Source organism: Dipodomys ordii, unplaced genomic scaffold (genome assembly GCF_000151885.1).
Source record: "Dipodomys ordii isolate 6190 unplaced genomic scaffold, Dord_2.0 Scaffold110, whole genome shotgun sequence".
NCBI lineage: Eukaryota > Metazoa > Chordata > Mammalia > Rodentia > Heteromyidae > Dipodomys > Dipodomys ordii.
The window spans coordinates 1,304,496-1,320,175 of record NW_012267326.1 but is presented as its reverse complement, the minus strand read 5'-3'; the positions used below and the strand labels follow the sequence as shown (position 1 = coordinate 1,320,175).

At 35.4% G+C, this 15,680-nt stretch overlaps 1 protein-coding gene across 1 annotated transcript in view; it reads right to left on the bottom strand.

Annotated features, from left to right (window-relative positions):
- Positions 1-15,680, bottom strand: part of Zcwpw2 (zinc finger, CW type with PWWP domain 2) — an 85,979-nt gene that overhangs the window by 17,200 nt on the left and 53,099 nt on the right. The window contains exon 5 of the mRNA XM_013028485.1: positions 8,451-8,497. Coding sequence (XP_012883939.1) covers positions 8,451-8,497 — 47 coding nt within the window. The remainder of the gene's footprint in view (positions 1-8,450; positions 8,498-15,680) is intronic.

Here is a 15,680-nt window from a genome sequence, read left to right as displayed (position 1 = left end):
TCATAAAATTTCCTCTGAACCTTTAGGCCAGACTTCAAAGCAATTTTCTCTTCAAAATGTTTGTTAACTTCTTTATTTCTTTTCTTTCTTTTTTCTTTTTTGGGTCCAGTCGTGGGGCCTGAACTCTGGGCCTGGGCACTGTCCCTTAGCTCTTTAGCTCAAGGCTAGTGCTCTACAACTTGAGCCACAGCGCCACTTCCGGCTTTTTTCCTTTTGCTTATGTGGTGCTGAGAAATCGAACCCAGGGCCTCATGCATGCAAGGCAAGCGCTCTACCACTGAGCCACCTTCCCAGCCCTAACCTATCTGTATAATTCTGTTTTTAACCTATCTGTATAATTCTGTTTCTTGGTTCATTTGTCTAGTTCACTCTGTCTCCTTGATCTTGATTATACTGATATTAAACCAACCGGTAGAAACAACTTTTTAAGATATACAAATTGTTGAGCAGTTAGAAATACTATACTTATTGAAAATGTAAAGGCCTGAATTTAATAAGATTCAAAGAATGATTAAATATCTAAAATGCTTTAATGATTTCTTAAGAGAGGTTTGAGACATTCAGGGATTCATAGTACAATAATTATAATTCTATAGACCAATTAATTTATTTTCACATCATTACATTCAAGGTAACTAAATCTCTTTCTGTGTATTTGCACATTGTAAAACAAAACTATATCATTGTATAAATCATTCATCTTTATTTCCCAAAACAATGTAGAGCTATTTTTTCAAGTTGCCAGAACTGGAACTTGAATTTATGACCTAGGCACTGTCCCTGAACTTTCATGCCCAAGGCTAGCACGCTACCCCTTGAGCAACACTTTCAGCATTTTTTTTCTTTTGTTGTTATTTGGAGTTAAGAGTATCATGTGCTTTCCTGCATAGGCTAGCTTTGAATACAGTCCTCAGATCTTAGTCTCCTAAGTAGCTAGGATTATAGGCATATGCCACTGGCACCCCCCTTCTGTGTCATTTTTAAGAACCAGCTTAAATTATCTTTACTTTTGACTATGAAGTAAAATTGTAATGAGAAATATATGAGTAATGTAACAAAGTGAAAACTAATCATTGGTAGATTGATGTTGTGCACAATAAATTCATTTTCTACTTTGTTAAATACTCCACAGTAACCTAAGCAAATTAGTCAATATTTGCCAAAATGCTCTGTGTTCTGCTCCAAACCATTAACAAAGTTTGACAAAAAGGAGCAAGATTCAGCATGGCAAAATTGAATGCCAACCCTTATCAATTCTGTTAAGTCACTTGACCACTCTAATATCTTAGAAAGAATCTGACACAAATTAAATACTTTAAAAATGCAGCTGAAAAGGCCACTCTGCATTTCAGGGTCTTCTTCTGTAAAAATAATTCTTTTTTAATTTTATTTTTTTCTTCATATATTTTATTGTTATTATAAAGGTAATGTACAAAAGGGTTACAGTTATATGTCAGATAAAGAGTACATTTCTTTTTGAACAATGTTACAACTTATTTACATTTGTTTCCAATTTAGTTTGTAATTATTTAACACTGGGCCATGAACTCATTTTTTTTTTCTTTATAGTATATAACTGAGAGAACTTAGCCTTTTAGTATGGTTTATCTTCAGGTATGCTAGTTTCCAAACCAGCATTTTTATAATAAATTAGCACAAAACTGATAAGGTGATAGAAATGTAACACCTTATAGTTCTGTTGGCTATGTTCTATGCGGATAATTATTACATTGAGGGCCTACCTAATCCCATATTATATAATCACAATATTCTCGCTGCAGTTTCATCCACAAATACCTTTATTTCAAATGAAGTGACAGTCTTAGGCTCTGAGCAGACTTTTTTTTTGGGGGGGTGGGATGGAGACTACTAACTCACTATATGTACGTAGATACTGTAATTCTTACCTATCATATCCTTTCCAGTTCATTTCCCATGATTGCATAGACAATTCTCTTGTCTAGCCCAGTGTCATCCACAAAACAAAACAAAACAAAAAACAAAAAAACACAGTATGACTCAGTGGTCTACACCTGAGAGCATGTTTGAAATGCAAATTCTTGTGAACACTAGGTTTGCTGAATCAGAAACTCCAGAATAAGACCTTGGTCTGTGTGTTTAAATAAGCTTCTCAGGCAACTCTTAAGCAAACTAAAGTTTGCATTGTTCTGGTACTTTCACATCCAACAAATATAACAGTCTATAAATGGCATTTATTTTAGCCATCAGATTATTAATTCTTCTCCTGATAGAAGGATGAAATGTGGAAGTATATATGTATAGAAAGTACCTGAAAAGAAAATATTCCTATAATAATAATTAAGACCATTGACTAGAAATGCCTTTAAGTTAAAAACACAGACATTATGTTCATATCAGATTTATATGCTCTGACTTGATGCTGTACTGTGTATTTCTCAGCTTTGATGACAGAAGGATAAAACACCATAATGTATATTCAAGCTGTGAGCTGACACATAGGAGAGTCCTTTCCCTAAAAATAGAAGTTGGTCACCAGGTCATCTTGAACAAAAGGCATGAAAGATTTTAACACCTCCAATTGTGGCTGAAGATAGGAGTAACAGGAAACTTCAAGGAGCTCTAATATAGTAAAGAAGTGCTTCACTTCCAGGTACTTCACTTATAATGAAAAGGTAGATTAGTAAAGACCCAAGGCCCCTGGACAGTATGTTGGTCTAGCAAGCAGAAATCAGTTGCAAAACACACATCGTTTTGACTATTGTTTCTGTCCCTATCTAGCTTCTTCTAGTTCCAATAACCTTTTCACGATCTTGGGGAGAGGGTTTGCAAAAGGGATCAGATTAGAAATTAACAACCAATCAAGTGTTGGGAACTGACCAATACAAAGTCACCTTCCTAAATACCTAATCATAAAAGGGACAAGCAATCAGAGCACAGCCCTAGACTCAAGCCACAGAGTGCACAAGGCTGTACACACACACACACACTCACGCGCATGCGCGTGTGCATGCACGCACACACACAGCAGCTATGGTTTTCGAATGAGATGCTTCTCTTCTTAGTAAATTTCTCTGCACTCATCTTCTCTCATCAGTGGACTTTATTGCTGAATTCCTGAGATAAGAATCTAAGAAGGCTATAGCTGCATAGCCTTCAGTGTAGCTGCAACATTGGCAGGCATTGTTTGCTGCTGAGTTGCAACACTAAGCAGGCAATGCCTGTTATACAGCTGCAACCCTATGTCTCTGTCAGCTACAGAACCAGGAAGGTCAGGATGCCATAAGGGTTTTGTAAGCTCTGCACAACACAAACAGCAGAATAAACGTGTCTCAATAGTATGAAAGTCTTCATGATCTTTGAATATCTATACCTAAGATAAAACTTAGAAATTCAGGTTCCTTTCTGTTTTCTTCTGGGCAATTTTTATTCTCATTATTTTAATTTTAATTTATTATTATTATCCTTAAGTAGTTGTACAGAAGAGTTGCAATTTAACGAAGTAGCATATAAATACAATATATCGTCATCAATGTCATCTCTTTCAACATTCATCCATTCCTCCCCTAAACACCATTTCCTTCACTCTTAAATTGTATCGGCTATAAATCAAACTACCATCTTCATTTTGCCCCTCTTCTCCCCTTTAGTCACCTACCCCTTTCCCAAGTATCTGCTTCCTGGTATTTTATTTTGCTGAGCTTTGATTTTGGCTTTCAAAAAACTGCATTATTTGTGATTTCCCTTAAATCCCAAATTCAAACTCTTTTACAGAGCTATCATAATTAAAAATCCAGCATGGTACTGGCACAAAAACAGCCTGAAGATCAATGGTACAGAATAGATGACACAGAAATAAACCCACAGACCTGCAACCATTTAATATTCAATAAGGGAGCCCAAAACTTAGGCTGGAAGAAAGATTATCTCTTCAATAAATTGTGTTGGCAAAACTAGATATCCACATACAGACAACTGAAACTAGATTCTTATACATCACCTTGCACTAGCATCAATCCAAAATGAATTAAAGACCTTAATGTAAGATCTGAAACCATGAAATTATTACAGGAAAGAGTAGGGCTCCTAGGTGGGCATAGGTAGAAACTTTCTGAATAAAGATCCAGAAGTACAGCAAATAAAAGAGAAAAAGACTTGATAAATGGGACTGTATCAAAAAAGTTTCTGCATGGCAAAGAACATAGGCAACAAGCTAAAAATACAGCCTACAGAATGGGAGAAGGTTTTTGCCATCAGACAATGGCCTAATATCCAGAGTATACAGAGAACTTAAAATATTAAACTCTCAACAAAACTTCCTTTTTTAACACAATATATTTCACTGTTAGCTATCCAGACAAATGAAGGGTGTTAAATAAAATGTATGGAAAGCCAGGTGCTGGTGGCTCATGCCTGTAATCTACTGAGGAGGCTGAGATGTGAGGATCATGGTTCAGAGCTAACACAGGCAGAAAAGTCCCTGTGAGATTTTTATCTCCAATTAACCACTCAAAATCCAGAAATGGCACTATGGCTCAAAACTGTGCTCAAATGAGCACAAAGAGGCTCAGAGATGGTGCTTAGGCCGAGAGTTCAAGCCCCACAACTGACAAAATAAACAAATGAAGAAAGAGAAAGAAAGGAAAGAAGGAAGGAAGGGAGGAAGGAAGGAAGGAAGGGAGGGAGGGAGGGAGGGAGGGAGGGAGGCCACTGGTATGGAGGCTCCTTCAACAAACCAGGATAGAGTCGCTTTTTCTAGGTGCCAAATAACCACACTGAACTTAGAACAGGCTAGTTTTCTCAGAAGCAGAAGGCTTACCATGATCTAGCTAGAATGGGCCTATGATGCATCCATAAGTAAATACATTGGTGGTATACAATTGTTTACTAATGGATTAACTGAAGTATAGTATAGACTCTATGGAGAGCTCAAATAGTATAATCTTGTAGAAGGATAAGGTCAAAGCCCAACAAAACCAACGCCAGGAAATGGGTACATCTAAGTGGGGGAATAAGAAGGGAAGAGGGATGAAGGTGGGAATGTATTCAAGAATTCATCCTATATATCACAACACTAAGAAAAGTAAGGGAAAGGGGTGGAGAATGTTGAAGGGGTGACACTGATCAAGATGCATTGTATTAATAAACTGCTTTGTTACACAGCACCTTCTTTGTACAACTACTTACAGATGATTTAAAAAGTAAATAGTAATAATAAAAGACTTACCACAACCAATCTAAAGGGGTCCAGTTAACCTGAGCCAGCATGCGAAAGAAACTTTCTCTATTGTAACCCACACAAGGAAACAGCTGTAAATGGTCTGATATTAAGCAATCTGCCTTTTATATTAAGCTATCTCTATACTGCTGGGGCTGCTTTCAAAAGCTGATATGATCATTCTGTTATATACTACTGACTGATTTATGAATGGCTAATAAAACCAATTAGATCTTTAAATTCAATTTATTGAAATTTTATTCTTTGACAACTGAAAGAAAACTAATCTAACAATACAGAAAATGCAAAACTTGTGATGGAAAATCTCAATGATTATATCTGAAAAGCACTTTGGTTTACAAAAAAAATTAGTTTCCAAAAGGAAACTAAATGAATTTTAAACCCAACTGTGACTTTTCTGAAGGGTTCACTGCTTTCTAGTATCTTCTGAGCTTTCTCTCTGCCTAGGATTAGAAACCAACAGTAAGGATCTGATGGAATATTTATCTTTGGGGAAATATGCATATAAAGCTAAGTAAATTAAGTGACTTGAAGTACATAAATTCCATATTAATAATTGTGAGCTTAGTAATTAACAGGAACATCTAGATATTCAGTCATAAATTGTAAACAACTTCTACTAACCAAGCTAATGAAAATTTTCTGCTTGCTATGAAGAATTTGTTAATAACTCTAGAGAAAATTTTTTCATCATAAGGTTTAATACCCTAAATTGTTTGTTCATAAATGTATAAATTAAGAGAGTGATCATAAATTTTTATCTTTTAAATGGCATTAACTAAATTATTGACACTAATAAGCATTAGGAAAAAGACATAGCCACATAATTTCTCTATGTAAGACAGACAGAATAAACTGAAAAAGAAGTCCTTTTCTAATTTGAAATTATACCCGGTAAATAAAGTAAAAAAAGAAAAGAGAGACAAAGAGACTAGAAAAATTATAGAATCTCCAAAATGAGTTGTTGAGCAAGTATGAATCAATGACTTTCAATTCATTAATATGTCTGTATTTAGTTGTAATGTCTAGATATTTTCTTGTACTATGTGAATTGTAATTATCATTAGCTAAAAAACTTCATTCTTTTGCAGGGCAAAATTATCCAGAAATTTTAAATAGTTTTATTTTTTAAATATTTAAAAATGATCTTCAAATAGTTGTACAAAGGGGTTTCAATTTATTATGTCTATTTGTGTGTACAATGAATGAGTCTCGATGAATCTTCCCTTCTCCAATCTGTTCCATCCACACTCATTCTTAAAATTTCCTAGTCCATAAACATATTCTAAAAGTAATTTTAAAAAACATAAAACAATGTGGAAAATATTTGTGATTATGAAAACTGTAAGTATATTATAATTATAATTATCAACAATTATAACTATAAAACTAAACACATAATAGAAAAATGGCTGTAACTAAATATATCAACTTAATAAAAAATTTTAATCTTTAATTAAGATGGTAACTTCCCAATGATTCTAAAATTCTGTCTTCCAGGGGTAATCCCTGATAATTGAGAGAAGAAAGATGAAAGTTTGAGACCAGACTGGGAAGACAGTGAGGGATACCCTGACTCAATAAATAAGCCAGGTATGTTGACATGTGCCTGACCTCCAAATTATAAGAGATACTTTAGGTAGGATGATAACTGTCTGAGAAGAGTCCCAGGCCTAAAGACCCTACTTGAAAAATAGCTAAAGCAACAACGTGTGGGGGTGTGACTGAAGTGATACAGTGCCTATCAGGAAGTGCAAGGCAGAGAGTTCAAATTCCAGCACTCACACACACTTGTGTGAGTGTATGTGTGTGTGTGTGTGTATATTAGATAACAAAACTATGGTATCTATGATGCTGGTTACTTTGGATAGGATACACAATCTCATGGACTTTCCTGTCTTAAATCTCTATCCTTCAGATCTCAGCCTCGTGAGTAGTTAGGTTTAAGGCCACTAGTACCAATCTGAAACAGTCTAGTTTTCAAAGGACTTATAACACACACACACACACACACACACACACACACACACATACAAATACAAAATGATGCCCATCCAATTTCCCAGATCCAATTTCCCAGTCATCTCTAGATTCATGCCTAATCACCTTTGTTGAAACTCCCTAGGGTCTGCCCTGTTCCAATTCCACCAGTCAGCACAGGAAATCCTACCATCATCTTTCCTTTATACCATAATTCATTTTATTGTGAACAAACTGGAAGAACTTGTTCTATGTATGTTTTTCAGTAGCATTCCATAAAAGCATGGCCACTTGAGAACATCAAGGTTCATGCTATATAAATCATATTTTTGACAGTAAGTAAGCATTTTTTCACATATTCACAATATATTCAATTCTTAAAAAGAGAAATAGTTCAGAAATTCTACTGAGTTTATAATTTTTCATGAAAAAGACTGTGTTCAAAAAAATTGGTTGAGGGGCTGAGAAGGTGGCTCAGTGGTAGAGCGCTGGCCTTGCATGCATGAGGCCCTGGGTTTGATTCCTGAGCACCACATAAGCAAAAAGAAAAAAGCCAGAAGTGGCACTGTGGCTCAAGTGGTAGAGCGCTAGCCTTGAGCTGAAGAGCTGAGGGATAGCCCCCAGGCCTAGAGTTCAAGCCTCAAGACCGGACCCCCCCCAAAAAAAAAATTGGTTGAAATGCCCGATGGTAATGACATATCTATATTCCCAGCACTTGGATAGTAGAAGTATAGCAAGTTCAGGCCAATCTGGGCTACATGGTGAGAACTTGTAACTAAATAAGACAAAAATAAAACAAAACAAAAATTTCAAATGAGTGATACAATACCCATACTAAGCTATAAACTCCAATTATTTAAAATTTCCATAAGATAATCTGTAAATACTATAGCAATTTAAAGTAGAAGAAAAAATACTTTAGTATATGAGTATGCATAAGAAACATTTTTGCATATGAGTATGTATATGAGATATAAAATAAACAATTATTTAAAGGAAAGTAATTGTTCACTTGTCCTCTTATTTCTACTGTTCTATTTCCCAATTCTGAAACACTGATACAAGTAATCATAAATGTTGGTTTTGTAGAGCCAGTCTAAGAAAACAAATATATGCTCAACTAACCATTGGAAGAAAAAATAGATTATTTCTCATATTGTTTTTAAATAATTTTATTTTCTTTGTAAAATAGCATCACACAAATAGAATTTGAAGTTCATTTATAATTTTTTTTAAAAAAACACGATCTTACCCTTTTCTTGGCCATCATAGAAACTTTGCTATCCGCTTTGGATTTATCTACAAAATAATCAAATAAAAGACATTTCAAAAGTGTCTGTAATCCCACTCAAATGAAGGCATAATTAAACAATTACTACAGTACTTTGTTTCCAGTGGTCCTTTAAGTGAAAATTCTAAAAAATTTAGTAGACTGAAGTTGAATAGAGCTAACCAATCCAAAGGAATAATACCTGGAATTGATACCTGTGTTTGAAAACCTTCCTCTAACTTTCATTGGTTAGTTGCACTTCCTTAAGATAGCATCTAATATGCCTGATTGCTAGGCTCTTGTCAGCTTGCAATGTTCTTGAATATATTGTGTCAGGAATTAAATCCAGGATATTATGACATGCACATCTATTATATGCAGGATTTTGAATAAGAACTTGGAGGGAGGGGTAATGAACTGGGGCTTTGTGCTTGTTAGTCAGACACTCTCCTACTTGAGCCATGACACTAATACATTTGGCTCAATAATTAATTAATTTTATTTGCACTGGTCCTGGGGCTAGAACTCTGGACCTGGACACTGCTGCTGAGCCTTTGTGTTCAAGGCTATCACTCTACCAGTTTAGTCACACCTCCTCTTCTGGCTTTTTGTGGTTAACTGACGATAAGAATGTCACAGACTTTTGTAACCAGGTTGGCTTCCTATGATCAATCTTCAGATATCAACCTCCAGACTAGATAGGATTATAAGCATAAGCTTTTCAGGAGTGATCACCCCTTTTATCTAGAAACCTCAACTAGAGGATGTACTTTTGCTTTGTATTAACAAAACTACTCCTGCTTAAGTCTCCTCGGTGATCATCCTTAAATACTTACTCTGATATGACAAGAACTTTCTGGCTCCTGGACCCAATGACTTATTTTAGCAAGCCAAGTCAGGAGAGTTGAGTAAAACCCATTTCAAAAGCAAAACCAAGGACCCAAATGAAACTCCCCATGATAAGATAAACTATAAAAGCAAGTAAGCATGAAGAAAAAAAGAAACCATAGATTACTAATATCAGAAAATAAAGAGGAGTCACTGTTACACATACCATAGGCTTTAAAAGGATGATAAAATATACTGTGCACTATGCCCATAAATTTGATAATCTATATGAAATCATCAGTTTTGAAGTATATAATCTGCCAACACTCACAAGAAAAACTAGGCAATGTGAATAGGACTAAATCTACTAAAGAAATTGAGTCAATAATCTTCTAAACTAAACCTCCAGGCTCAGATTGGTTCTACCAAACATTTAACAATGTAATTATACTAATTCTATACAAACTCTTCCAAAAGATAGAAGCAGAAGAAATATTTATTACTTCACTTAGCAAGACCAGCACTTGCCTAATACATAAACAGATATACATAACAAGAAAATAAAAGTTTAGATGAATAAATATAAACAGAGATGTAAAATTTGTTAATAAAAAGCAATGTTAGCAAATGAAATCCAATAATATAGAAAGAAAATTCTATACAATGATAAAGTGAGACTTAACCAAGGATGTAAGATGTCTCAACAACTGAAAATAGATTAAAATAATTTTTCCCATAAACAGACTAAAGAGAAAAACAAAACACCTGACCCTACTAAGAGAAGACCTTAGCAAAAATCCAACACTTACTCATAATTAAAAAAAAAAACAACAAAACCTCGGGGGGCTGGGAAGGTGGCTCAGTAGTAGAGCGCTTGCCTTGCATGCCTGAGGCTCTGGGTTCGATTCCTCAGCACCACATAAGAAAAAAGCCAGGAGTGGCACTGTGGCTCAAGTGGTAGAGCCCTAGCCTTGAGCTGAAGAGCTGAGGGACAGTGCCCAGGCCCAGAGTTCAGGCCCCACAACCAGACCCCCCCAAAAAAACAAAAAACAAAAAAAACTCGGCAAACTAAAAGAGAAATAGGAACTTACTCAATTTTATCAAGAATATTTCAAAACAATCTAAGGTTAACATATTAACTGCCCTTCTAAACCACCCTTTCCAATGACGTTGGAATTTATAACTATTGTTATAAAAAATAAAAATATAAAGTTTGGAAGGAATAAATAAAAGTTGTGTTTGTTCACAGAATATATGATTACTTATGTAGAAAATCCAAAAATATTAATGAAAAAGAAAACTCCTGAAACTAGTTAGAAGAAAATTGAGGGAAACAAGGTAAACATACAAAAGTCCATAACTATTCTCTTACCATAAATGATCAAGTGAATTTGATGATAAAACACAGTATTACTTACTTTAATTCTACCAAACATGATATACCTAGAAATCAATCTAACAGGCCATGTTTAAACTCTAAAGGAAAACTATAAATCTCCAAAGAGACAGGTTAAAAAATAAATAATAATAAATGTGGATAGATTTTATGTTCATGGCTAGGAAGATTCATTCATTTCAGGATGTTAATTCTCCCCAAATTGATCTATAGCTATAACACAATCCCAATTAAAATTTCAGCAGGTTATTCTGAGGAAATCTTCAAACTGATTCTGAAGTTTAAATAAAGAGGAGAAAGACTTGTAACCACTCTGTGTTGAAAAAAAGTTGGAAAACTGACTGACCCAATTTAGACTTACAATAAAGCTCAAGTAATATAAAAACAATGTGGTATTGTGAAAGAATAGACAAATTGATTAATGACACAGAATAGAGAGCTCAGCAATAGACCAACATAAATATACTTAACAGATCTTTGTTAATAGAGCAAAGACAATGACAATGGTTCTTTAATAATAGATACTTACATGCAAAAAAATGAAAATATAGACCTTACAAAAATTAACTCAAAATAGATTATAACCTTAAACATAAAATATAAAACTACTTAAATTCTAGAAATAAGTGCTATATTTTGAAAGTGAATTTCCTTTAAAGGTCCATGTGTTTTGTTCTCGGGTAGAGCTTTTGGGAGTCTGAAGCCTTTGGCATGTGAGACTTTATGGGAGATCTTCAAGTAACTAGAGTCATAGCATCAGAGAGCTTTGTGGACCCTATCTCCTTCCTTTTCAGCTTTGCTTAGTTTTCAGAATATAAAATAAGTATTTCTGTATGATCAAAAGCTTTTAAGTACCAGTAGAAGAGTTACTAAGTTGGAGCCATGGTTAGTTAATACCACAAAAACTAAATCATGTGGAAGTAGCTTTGTGATTTATTATAATCTGATTAAGTAAATCAGATTAAGTTATAATCTCATTATGTTTTATTATAAATCACTTAATGCTGTACATTTTAACAATGAAAGAGGTGTATTAAACAACAATGTATAAATTCATGCAGAATCAAAAGAATGTGGATAATATTAGAACAATTATTTCTAGATTGGACTAAAAAATTAATAGGTGAAAAAAATCCTCAAAATGGCTCCGATGAAATGTGAATGCTTTTAATGTACTTAATTTATTTGTGAAATGTCTACATAATGGCCTCAAAAACTACCTTTTAAAATATGGTGAGAAACTGATTACTACATCAGACCCTACACTGGGTGTCAAGCAGATGCAAGAATGAATACAGATATTTTATAAACAGTGAAGAGACTGATCATATTTTGACAAAGATATAATTAATGGGAATCAAGTCATGTCTCACTACTTTGGAGCCCTCAAGACAAAAAGAAAGTACTTAGAGCACAGCTCTCAACAATAAAATGAATTACATCAAATTCTATGATTTTAGCAAGAAAATGAACTACTATAGTAGCAATCAGAAAATAACTATTCTCCAAGAACTCTGGAAAGGGATGGAAAGGACATAGTACCCACACAAAATAGAAAATACATAGTTCATAATCGTTAATAAAGTAAGACTACTGCTAGTGGAAAGCGGACCCAAGCCAGGAGCTAGTGACTCATGCTTACATACTAACTAATTAAGAGGCTGAGATCTGAGAACTGTGATTCAAAACCAGCTGAGACAGAAAAGTCCATGAGACTCTTGACTCCAATTCACCAGCAAATAAGCCATAACTGGGTGAACAGATGGCTGGCACAGATGTGGGGGCAAATGGAGATCTAATATACTTTTGGGAATGGAGGTTGATGTAACTACTCTGAAAAACAGTTTGGAAATTTCTCAAAAAAAATTAACAACTACCCTATGATCCAGCAATGTCACTCTTGGGCCTTTATCCATGAGATTTCAAATCAGGGGACACTAAAGCCATTTGCACAACTATGATCACTGCTACACTATTCACCATAGACATAGTATGGAAAGAACCCAGATTCCCCTCAGTGGATGAAATGATTGAGAAAATGTGGCCTATATACACAATGGAATTTTACTCATCCGTTAGAATTATATACATCATTTGCAAAAACAAAAACAAAAAAAGGATCTGGAAGAGATTAAGTAAATCAGCGCAGAGAGGCAAAAGAAATATATTTTCTCTCATCTGTGGAAGCTAAATGTAATTTATAAATGTACAAGTAAACACATACCACATTGTATATGATAATATTAAAACATAATTTAAAAAATACAGACAGTAGGACTGGAGGAAGATGGCAGAGGAGAAGCTGGAGGCTAAACAAACTCTCACATAGAAAGCAGTTTTAGTGTTCCAGTGAACAGTCCTAGGCACCAAGTGTGCCATCACAGTACAGAGAGTTTGGCCAGAGAGGGAAAATCCAGGCAGCCTGGTCAAGGAGACAGATCTGAGCACTTGCTAGTAGCAGCGGCCCGGCCCCATACCAACAAAGAGAGTCCAGGACAAAGGCATCAGACGCAGCGTGTGAGCAGATTCTATGCACCACAAGCAAGAACTAACAAAGAGCATAAAACTTTATCCTACTGATCGTGGACCAGGGAAGGCCCAGGAATCAGGAGTCTGGCATGAGTAAAACCCTGACATCCTCACTCCTTCTTACAGAGCCACGGTGGGATGACAGCTCCTCCCCCACCACCAGAGAAGATCTCCATCTGACAATGGCCTGGTTGAACAGCTAGCTCTAACTCAGGCCTTGGAAGAAAACAATTGGAGCCATTCAGCAAGTCATGGGAACCTGACCTTACCTGACAGGCTCAGCTCTTCCCAGGGGAAAGTCATCCTGCCCAGGCAGAGATAGCTCTGCATCCTGAGGAGTGACTTTCTTCACTGGCTAAACAGAGCCAGAGACTGCCCTTCCCCATTGCAGGATAAACAAACGACTGAAGCTCAGTAAACATAAACCCTGAGAATGGTTCCAGGCTGGGCTCTGTGAGTGTCTCAGAGCTAGCCCCTCAGGGAAAAGCTACTGATTGCTGATAGGCCTCAACTCTACCCAGAACCTAGCCTCATCACAGCAACTCCAAGCTAGAGGAAACAGCCATCTGCCTCAAAGCAGATCTTCCTCCCACTGAACTAGGTTGGGAGGAGGATCACAAAGTCCTGGATAACACAGAGCATTTTTCTGCCTGCTCAAACAAACTGACTTAAGAAATCACTTAAGCCATAGGAAAACCAAACACCACAAGCAGATCAGAGGCTCCACCAAGAGACTGGTTACAGACACAGGGGAGATACAAGATCTTCCCCCACCACCACACACACAAAAAAAAAAAAATCAAAGAACTCTTTTGTCTACCATTTTTTTATTTAAAAAATTGTTTTCTATTATTTTTTTCTTTCATAATTTTTTTAGGTGTGTATGTGTGTGTGCTTTTTATTTTTTAAAATCTCTTTTGACCTTTTGGTACCTTTTTTTCTTTTTTCTTTTTATTTTTTTGCGTGACTTAATTGCTGTTCTGTTCAACCCCAGATATATACCTGTCTTCAATTATTAGATCTTATCCCTCATTGTGTACATACTTAACCAGAAATTTATTACTTAATTCACAACCTCTTAGGTTTAACTTCTTTAATAGTAGTATTATTTCTTTATAACTATATAATTTTCAAGTATTCCAATTTTAAGAATTTTTATTTTTTCATTTTTCCTTTTTATTTCTCCCCTCCTCTCATCCTATCCTTTTTCCTCTCAATATCATTTCTTTATACTTACATAATTTTTAAGTGTTTCATTTTCTTAAATTAAAACTTTTGTTTTTCCATTTTTTCTTGTTTGTTTTTTAAAATCTCTCTCCTATCATTCTGTCCTATCCATTTCCCTGTGTGAGATTAGGACTTAATTAAGTTCACTCTCCTTTTATCTCTCCACATCTCTCTAATCCTATTTTTCCCCACAATTCTCCCTAAACCTAAAAACTTCTGGTTTGCTGACTCCCTCTTTGATGTTGTTAGCCCATTAATCCATAGTTGTTTGTATCTGTTGAGCTACATTGTATCAGCCATTTTGACTCTGGTTGATGCGTGTCTTAAAATAGTGTTCTAGCACAAAATTGGTGTTACTTTCACACCAAATGGGCAGAATAAGCCAGAGAAACACAAGAAAAATGGCAAGTCTGGGTATCTCAACTCCCACTCAGGATAATCAGGTGACAGAACAGTTAATGAATAATCCAGAGGAGATTTCCCAAAAAGCTCTACAAACACTACTGTTAAACATGGTGAATGAAAAGATTGAAAACCTGCAAAGGACTCACTGTGAGTGTGATAGAGAGCAAGATGAGGCAAACTAAAGATTAATACAGGGACTTCACGAGCATAATGATGCTAATCAAAAATTCATACAGGAATCTCGTGAGCTTGAGGACGCTACTCAAAGATTAATACAGGAATTGCATGAGCAGGCTAAGAACCATCAAAGAGAAATACAGGAATTGTGTGAGCAGGTTAAAAACAGTCAAAAGAAAGACAGGAATTTTATGAGCACGCTGAGAACAAAGAGTAAGACAGGAATTTCATGAGTGTGAGGAAGCTAATCAAGGAATAATACAGGAATTGCGTGAGCAGAATGAGAATAGACAAAGATCAATACAGGCACTCATGGAATCCATAAACAGACAGCTGAAGGAATCCAGGGAGACCACGACAGGAATGCTGAATGGAGCAAGTCAGAAGGAAATCAACTAAGTGATTTGAGAATAAACACTGAACACCAAATTAAGGAAGTAAAGAAGTTCATACAAGATCTAAGACAAAGCTCCAACAAAGAATTTGAAGCCATCAAATCCGACCAATTAGAAGGAAAGGAAATAAAAAACAAAGTAGAAATTCTTTTTTTAAAAAATTTAATTTAATTTTATTTGTGAACATACTGTACAGAGGGGTTACAATTGCATGGGCAGGATAATGCGTACATTTCTTACCAAGCATTGCATCCT